At 41.7% G+C, this 20,063-nt stretch overlaps 1 protein-coding gene across 1 annotated transcript in view; it reads right to left on the bottom strand.

The window, feature by feature from the left end:
• Nucleotides 1-880: 880 nt before the first annotated feature.
• LOC123460247 overlaps nt 881-20,063 on the bottom strand; it is a 66,008-nt gene continuing 46,825 nt past the window's right edge. The window contains exons 4-5 of the mRNA XM_045148382.1: nt 17,958-18,019; nt 881-984 (exon numbers count right to left, since the gene is read on the bottom strand). Coding sequence (XP_045004317.1) covers nt 881-984; nt 17,958-18,019 — 166 coding nt within the window. The remainder of the gene's footprint in view (nt 985-17,957; nt 18,020-20,063) is intronic.

Genomic DNA, 20,063 nt, shown 5'->3' with positions numbered 1-20,063 from the left:
GGCCTGTTTATAATTTTCTCCTCTGAAGAGCCTTTAGTGAATGCTCATGGTCTACAGAATAAAATATGAGGCATCTGCAGAAAATATGAGGAACATCTGCTATTGCCCTTGCTTCTTACTGTACTGTCTCCACATTTATCCCTAGACCTTAATCTGGGCATCTCAATTCTTCACCTCCAACCTTTGTGCAATGGTTTTCCTCAACTTACAATGCCCCAGCCTCACTGTGGTAGATCTCTGAGACTAAATCCAAGGGCTGCTTCTTCTTGGAAGTGGCCCTCTTTCCCAATAGTCTAGTGTGAAGAAGCCACTCATCCCTGGCACTTTGTGCTCATTAGTTTTAGGGTGTCTGTTCTGTAGTGCTTAGAGAGAAATGAGCCATGAGGAGGCAGTCCCTCTCCTACTGCACTAGGTCATGGAAGGTAGGACTATCTCTTTTAGATCTCTGTTTGCTCAGCAAACCCGAGGAAGAGGGAATCTTGGTCACAGAAGAGGAAGAGGGGCTAGGAGATGGCTCAGTAGCTGAAGAAGCTTGCTTGGAAAGTCCATCAGCATAGGTTAGATCTCCCAGCACCCATACAAAGCCAGATGCACACAGTGGTGCACGCATCTAGAGTTCAATCACAGAGGTAAAACGCCCTGGAATAACCATACACACATTCTCCAACCCCCCCCCCCACTCTCTTTCAAATAAATAAAAAAATCAAGTCTCAGATGCATCTTCCATTCTTCAAGCATAAGAATATACTCTCAAGCCCTTAACAGAATGGGTAGAGAACATGTTGAGGTGGAGCCATCAGTAAATTATTTCCACACAGTTATCACTACAGTGAATCCACTGCTGCAGCAGTGGGCACTGGCCGCTAACATCTGGATCCTCTTAGTGCTCGTCACTGTCTCCTCCTTGGAAACCCAAAGCCACAGATATCGATGGATGTCTGTGTTTCCCTGATTGCTGCTTCAATGGCTCATCCATCACAGATTCTGGGAAGAGGAAGCAAACCAAGACATTTCAAAGATATTGTCACTGTTTAAAATGTCTCTTAATAACTAGCTACCGTATTCCTAAAATTCTGCATGTGTCTGGTTTCACTTGAACTGATTTCCACTGGTGTACTATACATCTTCTTGTTTTGAAGAATTGGAAGACAGCTGTAGACTCTTCGAAAACATCCTACTGAGATGATGGAAAAAGTCACTTTCCAATACTTTGGTCTGTCCTTTTATTCATCTTATACCTGGTTCCTGCTCTTGGTCAGACACACGTGCTGGAGATGCTTAAAATGAATAAGAAGCTCCCGCGCCTCATTCTCCCTCCCTTTCACTAGTTTTATGGAGATTAATGAGCCAATCCACACTTTGTGAAATCAAATCCATGGGACTTCAGAGCAAGTGGGCCATAATATTTTTGGAATGAATGAAGTCTCTGCATGACTTCCCACAAATTACTAAGGGAAGAGGTAACCATAATGTACCTATAAATGACAAGCTTTGTACCATTGCTTCCCTCTATTCTATAGGCTGAATAAATCCTGAGCCTTGGCTAAGGATGATCAATATTCAACACATGGGGTTTAATGTTCTGATTTTCATACCCAGGAACCATAAGATCTTCATTATAGAGAAACAGTAGACTTTATTTTTAGTGAACTCCTGTTTGCATATGAATATTTATGTTATTAAAGCACTTTTAAGATGTCACATTATTATTTTCACCAACAAAACTGGTGGGGTTATTTGTTGGTGTTTTTTTTTTTTATTTTAGTTTTGGCTAAAAGGAGAGTTGTGCCTGTCTAAAAGTCTTCTAGATGTCTGTGCTTATCCCCTTAGATCCATGATACCCTCACTCTTTTTTAAAATTTTATTTTATATATTTACAACAGATTATACTCTGTCATCCCCTTGTCTGGCTCCCATTACCTTGGGGGTCCTCCTCAGTGGGGTTGTGGTATTAATGGTTGGGGGTCACAAAGGCTGCAGTCAGTCCCCATGCAGTAGCACGGTGACCATGCCTGAGGGTATTCCTGCTCACTGAGTGCCTCATACAATCTTTCTGTCCCCTCTTAGGCAATGTCCCCTGAGCCATGGCAGGCCCGTTGGCAGTCTGATGTAGTGTTAAGTTCTTTGTAGCCTCTGGATTTCTGCTTTGATTGATCACTGTGTCTGTTACCATCACCCTGGAGCTGGTTGTCAGGCTAGCAGCAAGAGCAGTATTCATGTCTCTGCTTCCTCTGCAATTTCTTCTGGGCCCTGGCAGATGTGGTAGTAGTGGCAAGTTCATGGTGGGTGGTCAGCTATCTTTCTTGTCTTATCAATGGATCTTGGCTCTCCTCCATTTTCTCTGCCATCTTCTGTTGGTTTGTCCCCTCCCAGGCAGCTGCCTAGAATGGCATCTAGCCCTGGTGCATAACTCTCGTGTTCTTAGCCCTGACTCATAAGGGTGTGTAGCCCTGCTCACAGCTGACCTTGGTTTGACTCCTCCCAGGCAGCCACCCTCGAATGGGGTCCAGCCCTGACACCTACCTCCCATGCTCAGCCAGTGTCCTCACTCTTGGTTACAGAATCTACTTTTTACAGATGGCAGCAATTAGTAGGGAAGCTCAAGATCAATCAGTATAAAAAAAGGAAAGAAAGCCAACAGCCTGGCACAAGGCCAGTCATCTCTATCACATCTGCCAGGGCCTAGGTAACACTACACAGGAAGTAGCAGATTAGTGCTGCTCTCACTGTTAACCTGAGAACCTCCCCTAAGGTAGAAATTCATCAAAACAGAAAATCAGAGGCTGATGATAACTCCAACTAAAGGAGATTTCTTACACATCCTCTAAGCTTCTGAGAATATTGAAGAAAAGGGCAGAAAGAATAAGAGAGCCATAGGGTGTTAAGGTGCGCTGTGGGGCATTGTCTGCCCCACTGGAACTGACTAGAGCACAACCTCTCAGTGAATACCAATAACCCTGTTAAGGAGGGCCCTTAGTAGAATTGTGAGGGGGAGAGAGGACATTAAAGAATGACTGGATGAGAATATGACCAGTTTTCAATATGTTTATATATTAAAGTTTCCAATAAAAATTATTTAAGGGGGCTGGAGAGGTGGCTCAGCAGGTAAGGTGCTTGCCTGCAAAGCATAACAACAGGGTTCAATTCCCCAGTACCCACAGAAAGCCAGCTGTACAAAGTGAAGAATGCACCTGGAATTTATTTGTAGCAGCTGGAGGACCTGGTACATCCATTCTCTCTGTGTGTCTCTATTTTCTGTCTCTCTCTCTGCTTGCAAATAAATAAATATAAATAAATTATTTAAAAAGAAACTAGTGTCGGGCATGGTGGTGCATGCTATTAATCCCAGCACTCGGGAGGCAGAGCTAGGTGGATCTCCATGAGTTCGAGGCCACCCTGAGACTCCAAAGTAAATCCCAGCCTGGGCAAGAGTGAGACCCTACCTCAAAAAAAAAAAAAAAAAAAAATATATATATATATATATATATATATATGGGGAGAGAGAGAGAGAGAGAGAGAGAGAAAGAGAAAATACTGGCCAGGCATGGTGATGTATACCTTTAATACCAGCACTCAGGAGGCAGAGCTGGAAGGATCGTTGTGAGTTTGAGACCACCCTGAGACTACATAGTGAATTCCAGGTCAGCCTGGACTAGAATGAGACCCTACCTCAAAGAACGAAAAAAATAAAAAAAGTAAATTAAATTTAAAAAAGAAACTAGTGAGCTGTGTGTGGTTTTATTTCCATCTTGTTGCTAAAGAAATGGAAACTCAGCAAGCTTAAGATGATTATAATAGGTCAGGCACCGGGGCCTGAGGCCCTTGCCCTGACTCTGTGCCGTTCAGCCCTGCAGCCCAATGCACGTTGGAGCTACAGGACTCAGGAGTGGGTACAAGCTCCACTTCCCTGACTGGGCCCACACCACTTGCCAAATTGATATAAAGTGGGTGTTGTTTCTTTATTTTTAAACTTTGACTGCCATACATTAAATGGCAAAGAAATGAAACCTTGTGATCCAGTAGTAAATCTCTTCATTGCTAGTCATTGAAGTCTTAGGAGACTACAGAGGAAATATTAAAACAGCTAAGTAGCAAAACAAAAAACATACATGTTGGGTTCCTGCAGCAGAGAAGTTCAGACAAAGTTCAAGTTTGGGCCCAACCACGTATACCATAGCTGGAGAGCTATGGGTAGGTAGTCCATGCTTAGGCCATAGTTTGTGAGGAAAATTTGAGCAGCTTCCCTAGAATACAGAAGGTCAACAACCCCACAGCTGGCTTCCAGTTTCCTCTCTCCCCAATGGAAGAACATTCTGTTGGCTTCTTGCTTCACCCAAATTTAATTTATTGTCCTAGAATCTAATTTTCCTTGTACAAAATGGAGAATCCTCCATCATCAAGTTCAATAAGGACCTTGAAGTCTTGTTTATCCTGCCCAGACTATAATCACCCAAGACTGGACAAAAACTGGCTGACCCTCCATCACCCAAGGCATATCTGTGGAGTGGAAAGCAACTTCACCAAGGATAGTCAGAAAACCCTATTCCTTTCCTTTGTCTTCTACCAGGAGAGAGAGGAGATGAGCACCACCCATGAGCATCCTCTTGCCCAGCCCTGGATGGGTTGCTTGGATTTTCCATGCATACAAATAAGATGCCTGCTCAATGGACTGGTCATTTAAATAGACTTCCACCCACAGTTTCAATTAAAAACCCTGACAAAGCCCATCTTCAGAAAATGTTCTCTTGTGTTTATCTTTTCCAATTCACTTAATTAATTAATTTGCAATTGGCCTCACAGCTGTGTGATGGAGAGAATTTCTAAGAATTGAATTTCTTCTAAGAACTTGAGCTCCTTTGCACATTCAATTTGCCAAACGTAGCAAGGGAGTGTTTTCTTTGCACTTCCCTAAGATTTATTCAGGGCCACTAATTTATTCTCTGTTAAATTGGGCATCTCTAACCTGAGAAAGTTGTTAGAAAATTAGCGGGAGAGAGGCATGTCTAAGAGTCCACTTGAACTGCCTGAAACTCTTAACAAACTCCCAGAATTTTAGAAATATCAATAAATGATCAATGGAGTCAGAACATGAGAGGTCTCTGCTACCAAGACAGCCTAGTTATTTCCACCTTGGGACATCTTCTCAAGGCCAAGTGTAAAGTTCACTAGTTTGTATATAAGGAGAAAGTATGGTCCTTGCTGAATGAGCTCTCAGCCACACGGAAGTTAGTTGTGTGTGAGAACAGAGCTGTTAGTACAGGCCTCCAATGCTCTGGAAAGTGATCAAAAGTACAAACTGGGTAAGCAGATTGGTAGGGCTCAAATCCCAGCTCCATCTCCTTCTGATTCATAGGAGGGTGAGGATAAGGATGGTGTCCCCTATAGGACTGTTATGAGGACTCCTTGAGTCAATATATATGAAGCTACTGAGCAGTGTTTGGAAAGTGTGTATAGCTGTCCCACTTTATCCATGGGTGGACGTTAGTCATCCATGGTCAATCACAAGCTCAAAATATGAAATGAGAAACCTCAGAAGTAAGCAACTTTTAAGTTTTAAATTGCACAACATTTCTGGTGAAATCTTGCTTCATCCAGCTTGGTAAAATGAGTCATTTCTTTGTCTAAAGCACCCAAGCTGTGTATGCTACCCTCCCATTAACCACTTAGCCCATATTCCATGATCAGATCAACTAGCATGTATTCCAGTAAACCTCTACAATAACATGATGCACCATCAGAATACTGCTGTTATTCATCTTTTTAAAATTAGCATACATCAAGCTGGAGAGATGGCTTAGTGGTTAGGGCACTTGCCTGCAAAGTCTAAGGACTCATGTTCAACTGTCCAGGTCCCATGTAAGCCAGATGCACAAAGTGACACAAGCATGCAAGCTAGCGCATGCTCACAAGGGGGTGCATGCATCTGGAGTTCTATTGCAGTAGCTGAAGGCCCAGCACCAGTTCTCTCTCTCTCTTTCTTTCTCTCTCTCTCACTCTTGCTCTCTCATAGAAAAAAAAAGGGCCTGTTTGTTGGGCTTCCCTCAAAAAAAATTATCATACATTAATTATACATAATATGGGTCTCATTATGCCATTTTCATGTATTCACCTAATGTATTTTGATCACACTCATCCCATTCTCCTCTCTTAGCCTTCTCCCACTCCCACAAATACTCTTCATTTTCCCAACTAGTTCCTCTTCTACTTCCATGTCTTCTAGTTTGGATGACTCAAGCTTCATTAGGGGAGCTTACAAGAGCATGGGCAAGTTACCAGTAACATGTTTCTCCCTCTTCCAGAAACCACTAGCTGCCAACAAATCCTCAGGGGGAGTCGAGTCTTGTGAGCCCATTCCTGACAACATGTTGACAGGTTCACTCTTGTGCAGGTCTTGTGTAGGTAATAACATCTACTGAGAGTTCAAAATGTTCTTTGAGCTATAGAGGAGGTAATATAGACATCTTATTTAAGACTAAGCATTCAACACTCACTTATTCACAACACATCGACTAGTTATGAGTTGCTACAATAACTGCTACCCACTGGGAAAAAAGAGAAATATCTCTGTCCAAAACTGATGGCATCACTAATATATAGGCATAAGTACAAATATTTATACTTATGCCTCTTTAGCAAAACAACAGTAGTAGCTTCTCAACTGGAAACTATGACCTCCATAGACATGGGCTTTTGGCCAAGTTTACAGTATCAGACATGATTTCCTTCCTATAGATCAGACCTCAAATCCAATCAGAAAGTGGTTGCTTACATATTTAATGGTCATGCCATTATTATACCAGTGGGCATATCTTGTCTGGTGAGTCAGTGTGGTAGCATGTAGGGTCTACCACTAGGTGAGATCATTAATGATTTGTCTGTATATCCTACAATAGATATTGGTATGTCTATGTTCATCTAGCAATATATTACCCTATAGTTTTCTTTAGTCAGTTTAGGAATTGAGGTGATTCTAGCCTTATAAAACATGTTAGCAAGGTTGCTCTCCAGATCTATTTTTTGATGAGTTTAGAAGGTATTGGTATTATTTGGATATTTAGTAGAATTCAGCTGTATAGCCATCTTTGTTAAGAGATTTTTGTTTAGTTTTTGTTTTTCTTTCTTCTTTTTATTTTTATTTTTTTGAGGTAGGGGTTCACTCTAGTCCAGGCTTATGTGGAATTCACTATGTAGTCTCAGGGTAGCCTTTAACTCATGGTGATCCTCCTACTTCTGTCTCCCGAGTGCTGGGGTTAAAAGTGTGCACCACACCGAGCTTTGTTGAGAGGCTTTTAATTACTACTTCAACCCCCTTGTTATTGGCTTTCTTTTTCTTCCTGATTCACCCTTGGTAGGTTGTATCTCTCTAGAAATGTATCCATTTCCTCTAGCTTATCAAAATTGTTGGCCTATATTTGCTCATAATAGTCCTTTATGACCTTTTTAAATAAAAATTATTCTTTTTTTTTTTTGTTTTCTTGAAGGGCTGGGAATTGAACCCAGGTCCTTGTGCATACTAAGCTAACATTCTACCACTGAAGTATAATACCAGCCCAATCTTTATTTTTGAGGTATCTATTGTGATGTCTTGCCTTTCACTTATGATTTTAGTCTTTTATCCTTTTCTTACTCTACATAAGAGTCTGGCAACTGTAGGGTCATTTTCAAAAGTTAACTCAATTTTATTGATTTTTTTGTTGTGATTTAATTTATTCTGTTCTTATTTTAATTATTTCCTTTCTTCTAGTAACTTTTTGCTCACTTTCTCATTGCTTGGACTAATAATCTTAGGCTATTTATTTGTGATGTTTCTTATTTTGTCACTATGCACTTTCTTCTTAGGACGGCTTTGCCACACCCCATAGGTTCTGGTATGTTGTGCTTCTGTTACTTATCACAAGATATTTTTAATTCCCTTTTGATTTCTTCCTTGGACCATTGGTTATTCAGGAACATGTTGTTTAACTTTACATCTTTGTGAATTTTTTGAAACTGTTCCTGTTACTATTTCTAGTGTCATGCCATTGTGGTTATAAACAATACTTGATATGATCTTAATCTTCTTAAATATGTTAAAACATGCTTTACAGCTTGCCATATGATGGTAGAGAGTATTCCATGTGACTACAGAAGAATGTGTATTCCCTCTAAAGCTAGACCTGAATTGCACTTTAAGCAAAATGAGCCATATCTCTGTCTGATTAATCTGTACATTGTTGCAAGTGAGATATTGGAGTCGCCTCCTATTATCTCACTATTTCTGTTTTCATATGCGTTGACATTTGCCTTATATATTTAGGTGCTCTCATCTTGACTGTATATAAATTAACAAGATTGTTGAGCTCTGATCATTCAGTAATGACCCTCATTGTCTTCAGTGCCAGCCTTTGATTGGAGGTCCATTTTATCTAAGTATAGACACAATGCTTTCTTTGGGTTACCATCTACATGGATTGATTACATTCTTCTGCCCTCTTACTGTCAGCCTGTGTATATTCTTAGGGCTGAAATTGGTTTCTACATATGTGTTTCCTTTAGTTATCTTCCTTACAATATAGTTGCTCATGTGTTGTTTTAGACTGTCTTTCTGGGGTAGAAGCTAGTGTATGAGGTTTCTAATCAGCCATAATACTGTCACTCCTTCCTAAAAGCTAGCAGCAGTTAGACCATTACCATCCCAAGTGGTCAGTCAAGTATCAGCATGAGCTAACATGAAACACCCCAGACTGGGTAGTTCAGACAACATAAGTTTATTTCCTCTCTGTCCTTGAGACTAGAAGTTTGGGGTGAAGATGTTTCTGAGTTGTTTTCTTTATGACACCCTCTGCTTGGTTTATAGGCGACCAGTGGCCATCCTCTCTTTTGTCTTTACACGATCTTCTCCAGTGTGTGAGCTTGCCATATCTGTGTCCTCAGTGCTGCTTTCTATGAGAACTTCAGACATATCAGATTAGGGTCTGCCCTCGTGATCACTTAACTTATTTATCTCTCCGAGGATCCTCTCTCCAGAAGTAGTACATTCTGAGGCACTGGGTATTAGAACTTTCTGCTGTGAATTCAGATAAGACACGATCCAACCCATAACAAGAATCTGTTAGGTCATGCAACTACACGTGTAGGTTGGTTTCTTTTTAACAAACTTGGAAAGTTCTTTTTAGTTATGTTAATTACAGATCCAGGATACCTGGGAGCTGGGACTGGCTCTAAGGTCACTCTTTACGACTCAGATCTCGCCATGAGGCACAGGAAACAACAGAGAGGCAAAGAGACTATACTTTATCTGCTCAGGCCCTCAAAGACTAAATAAAGGAAGAGTAAGGTTCCATTGGCTAGTGTTCTCACTCAGCTCGTCACTCCATCCTCTATCATGAAGATAAAACTACACCTCAGGAGCTGGAGAGATGGCTTGGAAGTTAAACTGCTTGCCTGCAAAGCCCAAAGACCTAGGTTAGATTCTCCAGTACCCACATAAGCTAGATGCAAAAGGTGGCTCATGTGTCTGAAGTTCATTTGCAGAGGCTGGAAGCCCTGAAGCATCTCTCTCTCTCTCTCTCTCTCTCTCTCTCTCTCTCTCTCTCTCTCTCTCTCCCCTCCCCCCACCAAACAAATAAATAAAAACAAAATATTTTTCTTAAAAAATCACCCCTCTGTGTCCTCAGGGAAGAGGTTCCAGGATCCCCTAAAGATAGCAAAATCTATAGTGCTCATATAGCCTAGGCATATCTTCCCTTATATTCTAACTCATCTCTAGCTGATTTAAAAAATACCCAACACAATGTGAGTGCTCCATACATAGTTGTTTTATTGTATTGTTTACAAGACAAGATAAAGTCTGTATTGTTGAGTTCAGAAAATTTATTTTCAACAGTTTTTGATCCGAGTTTGTCAAGTCCATGGTTGTTGACAGTGGATAAATAGAAAAAAAGACTGACTCATTTGGGTGGGGTGAGCAAGAACTAAACCATGCCGCCTCTCTTTTAAGTGAGTGAAGGATTTTCTTCGTCTGTTTCCTTCATCTCCTCCATACATTTTTCTATATGAGTTTAGGTTTCACCAAAAAGGAGCAAAAACAAGCAAAAGAAACCCAGAAGAGCTGCTGCCTTCTGTAAGTTTTATTTTCTTACTCTTAATGAAATTAAGAGCATTAAGATTTCAGAAAGCTACAAGAAGGGATTTTGAAGTTTCCATCATGAAATAGTGTGTAAGAACACAGACATGTTTAACTCAATTTAATTATACAATGTACACCACTGTCAAAATACTACATGGCATATCATTAATGTGTACAATTTTTATATTTTTGTATCAGTTGAAAATAAAAATTAAAAAGCATTAGTCATCTTTTAAACAAGCACTCTTGGAATCTCAGTGGCTGTGATTACTTGCACAAAAGCTGCATAAGATTGGACATTTCGTCATGGAGGGAGGAGGTCCTTACAAAATCTTGCCCTCCTGGAGGTTTTATAGACAAACAGGCAGTTAATGGCTATGGAAGGAGGGAGGGAGGAAGAGAGGTTGATTTTCCTCAGTGGCCTAGAACCACTGGTAAATTTTGCATGCCTCTGTGAATACCCTCTTACCCATGCTCCTTTAAGTAATCCTAATGGACTTGATTTACCTACACACACAAAAAAAATAGATAAGAAAGTGGAAGATGGGATATTTCAGGAAAGAGGATTAATGGGAGTGGGAAAAGACAAGAGAGGGTAATGGGGGTGAGGATGACCAAAGTATTTTATATACATGTATGAAAATGTCATACGGAACCCATTATGAGTAATTCATATGTATGCTAAAATATTTTTAAAACTTAATAAGAAGCATTATTCAAGAAAAGTTCTGAGCTTTCATAATGACACAATTTGTTGTTGACTTGTTTCCTTCCTTCCTGCCCCAACTCTACAATGCTTTAAAAAATGGCCTCACTCTACAAAATAATTGGCAAGTGGTAGGTGCAAATCCTACTTATTACGTTAAAGTTACATGCTTCTTTTTTTTTTTTTTTAGTTTTCTTCTGCTTTTATTACAAGTATATAATATCAATTGGCAAAACACTGAATACAAGCTTCACTATCATAAAATCAAAACATTAAGCAATATTCCAAAAAATATTTTAGACAAAAAAAACCTGAGTGACAATAGTCAGGCAAAATAGAACTGAAGAAAACAAAAACAAAGACAAAGACAAAGAGGGATTTTATATAAATGATCAACTCGTGAGATTATAAACATATCCTAACTGTAGAGCACCAATATATATTAAACCTGAGAGAACTGAACAGAGAAATACATAACAGCATGTTTCTGTAATCCTATTTTAATAACAGGCACAACCAGGAAAAAGCCAACAAGAAAACAGAAGACATGAAACACACAAGAGATCAGCTAAACCTAAAACACATATATACAGAATAGTTAAAAGCTATCTAAAATATTCTCCAAGATAGACCATATGTTGGGCCATAAAACAATCCTCAATAAATGTTATAAAGATTGAAATAATATCAAATATGTTCACCTCCTACAATGGAGTTAAATTATAAAGAGCAGGAGAAATTTTAGGGAATTCATAACCTATGTGAAAATTAAATAACACAGCACTATGAATATACAAAGAAATGAAAATAAGCATTTACACAAAAGCTATACATGTGATAGTCTTATTCATAATCATCAAGAGGAAGAAACAATCCATATGTCCTCCAACTGAGAATGGATAAATAAATGTGGTATGTCATTTAATAGAATGTTATTCAGCAATAGAAAGGAAAAGATATATAAATATGTAAGGTACAAATGACCCTTAAGCTAAATGAAAGAAGCCAGGCATAAAGCATCACATATCAAATGATACTATTTATAAAAAATGCCTATAGTAAGCAAGCCAACAGAAACAGAAGGCAGATTAGTGACTGCCTGTTACTGGGATGAGGGATGATGGGAAGTGATTGTTAATGGGTCTAGAGTATGACTATTTTATTTCTGATGTGATAAAATATTCTGAACTTAAATTGTGGAGATAGTTGCACTATTTGAAATGTGCTAAAATTCACTTAAGTACACACTTCAATAGGTGAATTGATGGTATATAAGTTATATTTTGATAAATGGTTAAAAAGACAGGAAAAGGTAAGAAAAGCAAGCTCTGTGATAAAAAGGGGAAGATATTGTGTTTGCCTATAGTCCTGGGTACTTAGAGGAGTGAGAAAGGAGAAACACTTGAGTTCAAGACCAGCCTGAAGTTTGAGACAGCCTGGGCAATATAGTAAAACCCCACATTAGAAAGTCGAGGTGGGGAGGGAAGCAGGAGAGGAGACGAGAAAATCCTTTGGAAGTTCTTCCTGGTTTCTCCGATGGTGGTAAAGTGACAGGGTAGAGGGAGATGGGGAGAGGACTAAGGGAGCCTTGCAGGAAGCCAGAGGCAACACCCCAGGAAAGAAAGGGTCTATTCTAATCAGAAGGCAGCACCAGTGGGGAAACTCATTGTTAATACTGCCACTCGCCTACAACGTAAAGACTATGTTCCTGCCTGTCAAAGAGGGTGTTCAATTCTATTACCCAAAGAGTGCCTCACTTCTCATAAAGACTTGAGAGGAAGCTGTAATGAGAACATAATAAGCTGAGAGAAAGTGCACTTTCTCCCAATCCCCAGAGTCTTATTTTATGGGATATACTTGAAAGTTCTATTATTCAAATAGCTTTAAATTCTGTGATGGGAAGAAATACCATTTTCATCATAACCTTAATGGAAAGGCTCTTGGTAGAGGCAGAACGATACTGTGACAACTGGTGGAAGGCTGTTTGTGTGTCTAACTAGGCAAGAGGCTGCAGGGCGCGTGTGAATTTTTGCAGACTTAGTGCTAGAGCAGAGTCTGGTCTGAGCCATTCCTGAGGACTGCTTCTTAATGCCCCCATGTTTTCTGATTGCTAACTAGACTGTAGACACTTGTCAAACACACATAAGTAGCACTGTGAAAATTAATAGACTTCCACTGCTCAGAAAATGCGGTGCCAAGAAGACTTTAGTTGACCATTACCATCCTGTATGAATAATCAGACTCCCAGAGAAACTGTAAAAGTCACCAACATGACCGTGCAATTTGATGGTAACATACTAAGTGCAACTAAACATGGGAATAGAATTCTGACTTCTCTGAAGAAGAAATCAGGAAAACATTGCTGAATAACTATGTGTTTGCATTAGGAAGGTAGCAGAGCTCTTGAAGTTGGGGCTTAGCAACTGTGATTTCCCTAGGAGAATCCCTCTCAAGAGGGAAAGGGCAGTAATAACTTGGTTCCTTTTGGTTAGGAGAGACACCCGAATGACTACAAGAAATACTTATGAAAACATTCTGATACTACCTAAAATTTTAAAGGTTACCACATGGCAGAAATTGTGCTAAGCCACTTATAGGGCAGGTCTCATCTAGGACCCTGTAAAACTGACACTATTAGTCTCACTAATACACCGCCAAAGAGACTCAAGTCCAGAGAAGTTAGAGGACTTTTATGAAATCACAAAGCTTGTATGGGGCAGAATTAATATCCATGTCCAAGTGCTAGAGACCTGAGATCAAATTAAATGACTTGGTTAGACTGCCTCCAAGTATAGAATGCATGTTCACTGAAAGTACCCCAGCCCAAGGAAGAGTGATGAGTTGTCCCTTGACCATTCACTTCTTTCCATACTTTGCTGCTCTGTATACCAGCATTTATTCTCCCTCCTGAATCTGACTTACAAAGGCTTCCTTTGGTCCCCAGTCATTCCCAGATGCACTTGAGAACACCTGGTGCTCCTCATAATTAGTCTTGGTGCTTGTAAACTCCACCCCTTAGGGCCCGCTAAGGTTTGGATGTGCTTTGTCCCCCAGGGCTCATGTATTGGAGGTTTGGCCCCAATGTAGTAATGTGAGAGGCGGCGGGCCCTCAGAAGTGTGTCTAAGTGGAAGGAAGCCGGGTCACTGAGGAGCTGCCCTCTAAGGAGGAGACGTCTCTCCGAGAGAATTAGTTCTTGATGAGAGGGTTTTGTTATAAAAAGAGCAAGTATGATCCTTCCTTGCTACCTGTTTCACTATGTGACCTCTCTTATATGTGTTCTTGTTGATGTAATGTCATCTACCACAAAGCCCTCACCAAAGCCAAGCCACTGCCAGCAGCATGTTCTGGGTCCTGCACTACTGTGAGCTAAGCAAACCTCTTTTCCTTACAAATTACTCAGTGTCAGGTCATTTGTTATCACTGCAGAAAATACAGTATTTTTTTCTTAATTTTTATTAACATTTTCCATGATTATAAAAAATATCCCATAGGACTGGAGAGATGGCTTAGTGGATAAGCACTTGCCTGTGAAGCCTAAGGACCCCAGTTTGAGGCTCAATTCCCCAGGACCCACGTTAGCCAGATGCACAAGGGGTTGTATGAGTCTGGAGTTCATTTGCAGTGGATGGAAGCCCTGGCACGCCCATTCTCTCTCTGTCTCTCTATCTCCCTCCCTCCCTCTCTCTCTCTCTCTCTCTCTCTCTGTCACTCTCAAATAAATAAATAAAAATGAACCAAACAAATTAAAAAAAATTTTTTTTAAATAAATAAATAAAAAAATCCCATGGTAATACCCTCCCTCCCCCACCTTTCCCTTTGAAATTCCATTCTCCATCATAACCCTTCCCCATCTCAATCAGTCCCTCTTTTATTTTGATGTCATCATCTTTCCCTCCTCTTATGATGGTCTTGTGTAGGTAGTGTCAGGCACTATGAGATCATGGATATCCAGGGCATTTTATGCCTGGAGAGGGCACGTTGTAAGGAGTCCTACCCTTCCTTTGGCTCTTAGATTCTTTCCACCACCTCTTCCACATTAGACCCTGAGCTTTGGAAGGTGTGATGAAAATGTTACTTAGTACTCCAGTCACTTCTTTCCAGCACTATGATACCTTCTGAGTCATTCCAAGGTCACTGCCATCTGAAAAGAGAAGATTCTCTACCCAAAGTGAGAGTAGCGTTAATATAAGGGTATAAATATTAAGAGAAGTGCATACTGGGCAGTTTGATAAGCATAGTATATTCATTTAGCCAGACATCAGCAGATGTTACACCCCTAGGGCTCCTGACTACCCTTGTTTTAAGATTTCAGTATCAGGGATGTGTTTCCCTCCCATGGAGCGGGCCTCCAGTGCAGTTGGAGGGCAGTTGGTTTCCACCGTGACAGACCTGCCACTATTGCACCCGTTGGCTCATTTGGCCTGGCTGGCCAATTATTATAGCGTCCAGTTCCAAACTTTTGTGATAAGAACCTTCCATGTCTGGCCATCCTTTCAAACCAGGCTCACAGGTCAGAGCCCTCTGGCTGGCCAGCACTAATCTGCCCTGGGGTGAATGGATACCATCCAACAAGCCAGATGAAGGCAGTGTCTCATGGTCCAGAACAGAGCCTCTTGGGCCGCTGAATGGATATGCCTAGAATGAGGTAGGGCAAGTGAACAGAGCGGGCAAAGATCAAGGTCTCTGACACATATATCTCCGATGCACCCCGGGCTTCTCTTCAGGAAGTGGGACTGAGAACCTACAAGTCTACTGACGCTAGGCAGCTAATGTGCATGAACAAAGAAAAGACTACAGAATACTAGCTCAAATTTATTCATACCAGTCCTTGTCTTAAACTCAACAATGACATTTCTGCAGATGTGTTTCCTTTCAGTTACTCAACCTAAATCTTGTTTTCTTCCTTATCGTTCCACAATTTTAAAGACAAATTAGTTTGTCTTTCCATTCTTCCTAAGCAATAGTTCTAGAACTTGTATCCATTTCTTCAGTTGCCCACTATGCCAGACCCATTTTTCTCAGACTGTGAACAAGTAATTTACTCTGTTATCGACCCCTTGTTACAGATAAGAAAATGGGCTGAAAAGAGGAGAAGGAGCTAGTCCAAGTCACACAGCTCAACTCAGAAGTAGTAGCCTGAGCAAGGCCCACAGACATCCCTGAATTGCCAGTGAGGACCTAGTATGCACTGAGCACTGAGAGCAGCGCAGCAAACTGGGGCCTGCCTGCCCCCGGCCTCGAGGCAAAGGAGCCCCAAGCACGTCAGTGACCCCCCACCGCACCGCACCGCAGAACCGTAGGGCAGCGGATAGCACGCTTAGGCTTCGGCTGACACAGGAGGGAAAGCTGTCAGCTGCCTCTTCTCAGAAGCACTGACCTTTATTTTTGAAAATTCTTTTCTCTTTTTGAAGAGAGTTACAATTCACTTTCATTGATGAAAGTGTGAGTTGATAGGAGTTAGTTGTCTGCCTTTAAATGGCAAAATAAAGTTAGTAACATCCTATCCATTTTGGGCTGCTATAACAGAACACCTACTATTGGGTAATCCATGTGGAAAAGACAGGGTTAGGGATGTAGTTCAGTGATAAAGCCCTTGCCTAACATGGACAAGGGCCTACATTCCATTCCCAGTGCCACAAAAATACATAAATTAATTAAAGAAACGAACCAAAGATTTTTTTTGTAAGTTTCAGAGGCTGGAAACTCTAAGCTTGAGGTTCCATACCATGTGTCAGGGGACTTCTTATGTGGCATAGGACGGAAAAGTGAGAGGATGTGAACAAAAGGGGGCCCAACTTGCTTTTACATCAAATTCACTCCCAGGATAGAGAAAGGCTCTGTCTTTATGCCCAAATACCCTCTCTAAGCCCCTCCTTTCCATACTGGTTCTTGTGATTCCAACACAGGAACTTTGAGGGACACGTGCAAACCATAGCAGTAACCCACTTTCATTCTTACCTACTTCAGCTGTATTTAAAAAGTAAATGAGTGACCTCTGAGAGCCAGAAGTCTGGCATCCATTCAATTGGGGCAAAGTCCAAATTCCATCACAGGTGGCACAGGGCTCTCTGGAATGTCTCCGAGGCCTCCTCTCCCTTTCCAACTCTCTCTCACCACTCCAGAACCCGACTTGCACTAATGGGACACCTCCTGGCTTTTCGCCCCAAGTCTTTCCACTGGATCAGACACACTCAACCCACCTTATTGTCTCCTTCTCCTCCTCTAACCACTTTCCTCCCCCAGACAGCCCTCTCATAAATCCAGCATAAGCTGAGTATCTGTTTGACATGCTACCCTCCTGCATGTTTCCAGACACCCTCTCTGCTTCAGAGCTTAGCAAGGCAGATTTCAAGCAGGAGGTGATTCCTTCCTTTCTGATATCCCTTTGATCTGAGCTGATGATTGTCCAGGAAAGAAAATGAGCTTCAAGTCTTGGAATACTTGTTGTGTCTTTTTAAAGGAGTATTTATTAACTTATTTATTTGGGTCAGAGAGAAAGAGGCAGACAGAGTGAATTAGTATTAGTATGCTATGGCCTCCTTCAACTGCAAACAAACTCCAGATACATGTGATTTTATGTGGGTGAGTACTAGGGAATCAAATCTAGGTTGTCGGGCTTTGCAAGCAAGTGCCTTTAACCACTGAGGCAATTCTCTAGCTCCCCTTGTTATGTCTTTAAGGAGAATTTCCTTTTTATTTTCGGTCTTATGATTTTTTTTTTTTTTTTGAGGTAGGGTCTCACTCTATCCCAGGCTGATCTGGAATTCACCATGTAGTCTCAGGTGGCCTCAAACTCACAGCGATCCTTTTACCTCTGCCTCCCAAGTGCTGGGATTAAAGGCCTGCCCCACTACACCCAGCAAAAAGAACTTATCACTTACTTTTGCTGTCCAGTTGTACAGTCCTGGAACCAAGAGGCCACTGATAGGAACTAAGAGAGTTCAGAGCATAACTAATGGAGAGAAAAAAGTTCACAGGCTTCACCTGCCTTGGGACACAGTTCAGACTAGGGTTCAGGGCAGTAGGAATAGTTCTATGGCATGGTGTCATTATGCAAGCTGTCATAATAGCATATTTCCTTCAGGGCTTAGATTTCAGAATATAAATAGATCTTGTGAAGAGTTCTTCCCACGTACACTTACCTGCCCTCTGAGCAAAGCCTATCTTGGGAGCTACATGCTTCTCAAGTGCCAATGTCATTGTCCTAAGGAAAAAATAGTTTCAAGTAAAATAGTTAAAAATAATCAGTCTATCAGTAAGCCTTACCATAGCATGACATGCTGTCAGAAATGTAGGTTTGATTTCAGCTGAGGTGGCATGAAAACAATAGTAATCCTTGGGAGATAGAACATTCTTAAATTTTGAAGAGCTGGTGATGGAGGCATTATCCCATGCATGACTCATACTCATCTACATCAGGACTTATTGATAATTCTACTTCAAATATAAGCCAAAAGCATTGTTTTTGTAAAAAGTATTAAAGCTGAGTTATGGTGTCACATGCATGTAATCCCAGTAATTTGGAGACTGAGGCAAAAAGATCATGAGTTCCAACTCCAGGTTAGTCCAAGCTACATAGGGACAACTGTCTCAAAAAAAAAAAAAAATAACAAAGGAATAAATAATCTTGAAAACGTAAATACTGACTAAACCTTTCCCAAATAAGTCTACCAGAAGCAGCCAGCCTATGGGCCCAACAGTAGCATCCCACTCAGGCTGACTCTACACTACATATCCAGCCTCCCTGTTTGGTTTCCGTCTGGCTTTCTTGCCTCACTCCATGTGCCCCTCATTGGTCAGAGGCCTAGGGGCCAGTTCTTAACTTCTCAGCTCCTGGCTTCCTCTTTGCCTTAGGCTGTGTTTGATCTTTCCCCACAGTTCCATTGGTGAGCCCATCTCTTCCACTCCTTCCCCTAGCCACTGCTTGAACCAAGCCTTGGGACAACCCCTTGTCCAAGCAGGGAGAGCTATAGTGTGGGCTCACATTGACCTTGTTTGCAAGGGGGCACATAACCATGTAATGGTCATCCTGTCTGAGTCCTGAGAGTGCTTCTATCTTCCTCTTCTCCTTCCATCCCGCCGTTCCTTTTTCTTTCCTTTTCCTCATTCCCTCCTTTCTTCCTTCCTTTTCTCCTTTTGTCCTTTATTCCTTCTCCTGTAATCTGTTGTTGTAAAACTGAGGCCCAAAACCTGCCCAAAGTGACTGTGCATCTAAATGGATTGCTGTAAGCTGCACCCCTGTCAAAGGGAAGATGAACCCCCAGACACTCTTTAGGAAACAGCAACTGGCTCACAGGTATTCTTGTCATAATCTCTGGCCTTCCTCTAGATGCTGCTGACTCCCTCACAACCACATCCACCACCAGCCTGCTGCTGATTTTCATCAGCCCACCAAGGCTCCTGCTGCGAGGTCGGAGGTGGGCTGGGCCAGCCCTAGCCCCTCCCGCTCTCACACTTACTGCTCTCCTCTCCATGACAGGAAGCAGAACCCTGCAGCCTGTGTGGTTCCAGGACTAGGGTGACGATTAAACTCACTTTTCAATGTGACAGGATTTCAAATCACCATGGAAGCAAATTTCTGGGCATGACTATGAGAGACGCTTTTATAGATTAGGCTAATTGAGGTGATAAGACCCTCCATAAGTGTGAAGACCCACCATTCCATGGGCTGGGCGTTTCTGGACTGTGTAACAGGAAGAAAGCCATCTGAGCGAGCACTGGTTCTCATCACTCACTCCGTCCTCACTGTGGACTGATGTGACAAAGTCTGTCACATTCTTCCTCCAATATGGTGGACTGTATCTTCAAACTGTACCAAGATAAGTCCTTCCTTCCTTTAGTTGCTTTTGCCTGGTATTTTGTTGCAGCAATGAGTAATATAACTAATGTGCCAGCTGGTCTCACTCTTTGGAGGCTTGTGAGGCATGGGGGTGAGAATGCAGGAGGGCATGGGCACAGTCTGGGTAGCAGCTGCAGCCACCAACCCTTCTTGGCCCCAGCTTCTATAGAGCACACCTACGGGAACCTGGGACTCTGCGCATAACACAACCCTCTCCTCATTTGGAGGCACAATGGCTTCTCACCTCCACCTCCTGTTTGCTGTCCCAGATCCTCTCTCATCCATGTGGTCAATCTTTGTATTTAATCCTTTTGGTGGCAGATATCCACCCCTAACCTCCAGGTCTACAGCCCCCTGCCCTCTTTGGGAGAGCACCCTCACTGGCCCAGAGCTTCTCCATGCCTGCCCC

This window comes from Jaculus jaculus, chromosome 4 (assembly GCF_020740685.1).
Source record: "Jaculus jaculus isolate mJacJac1 chromosome 4, mJacJac1.mat.Y.cur, whole genome shotgun sequence".
Classification (NCBI taxonomy): Eukaryota; Metazoa; Chordata; class Mammalia; order Rodentia; family Dipodidae; genus Jaculus; species Jaculus jaculus.
Note: the sequence above shows the minus strand (reverse complement) of the source record. Positions and strands in the feature narration are given on the sequence as shown.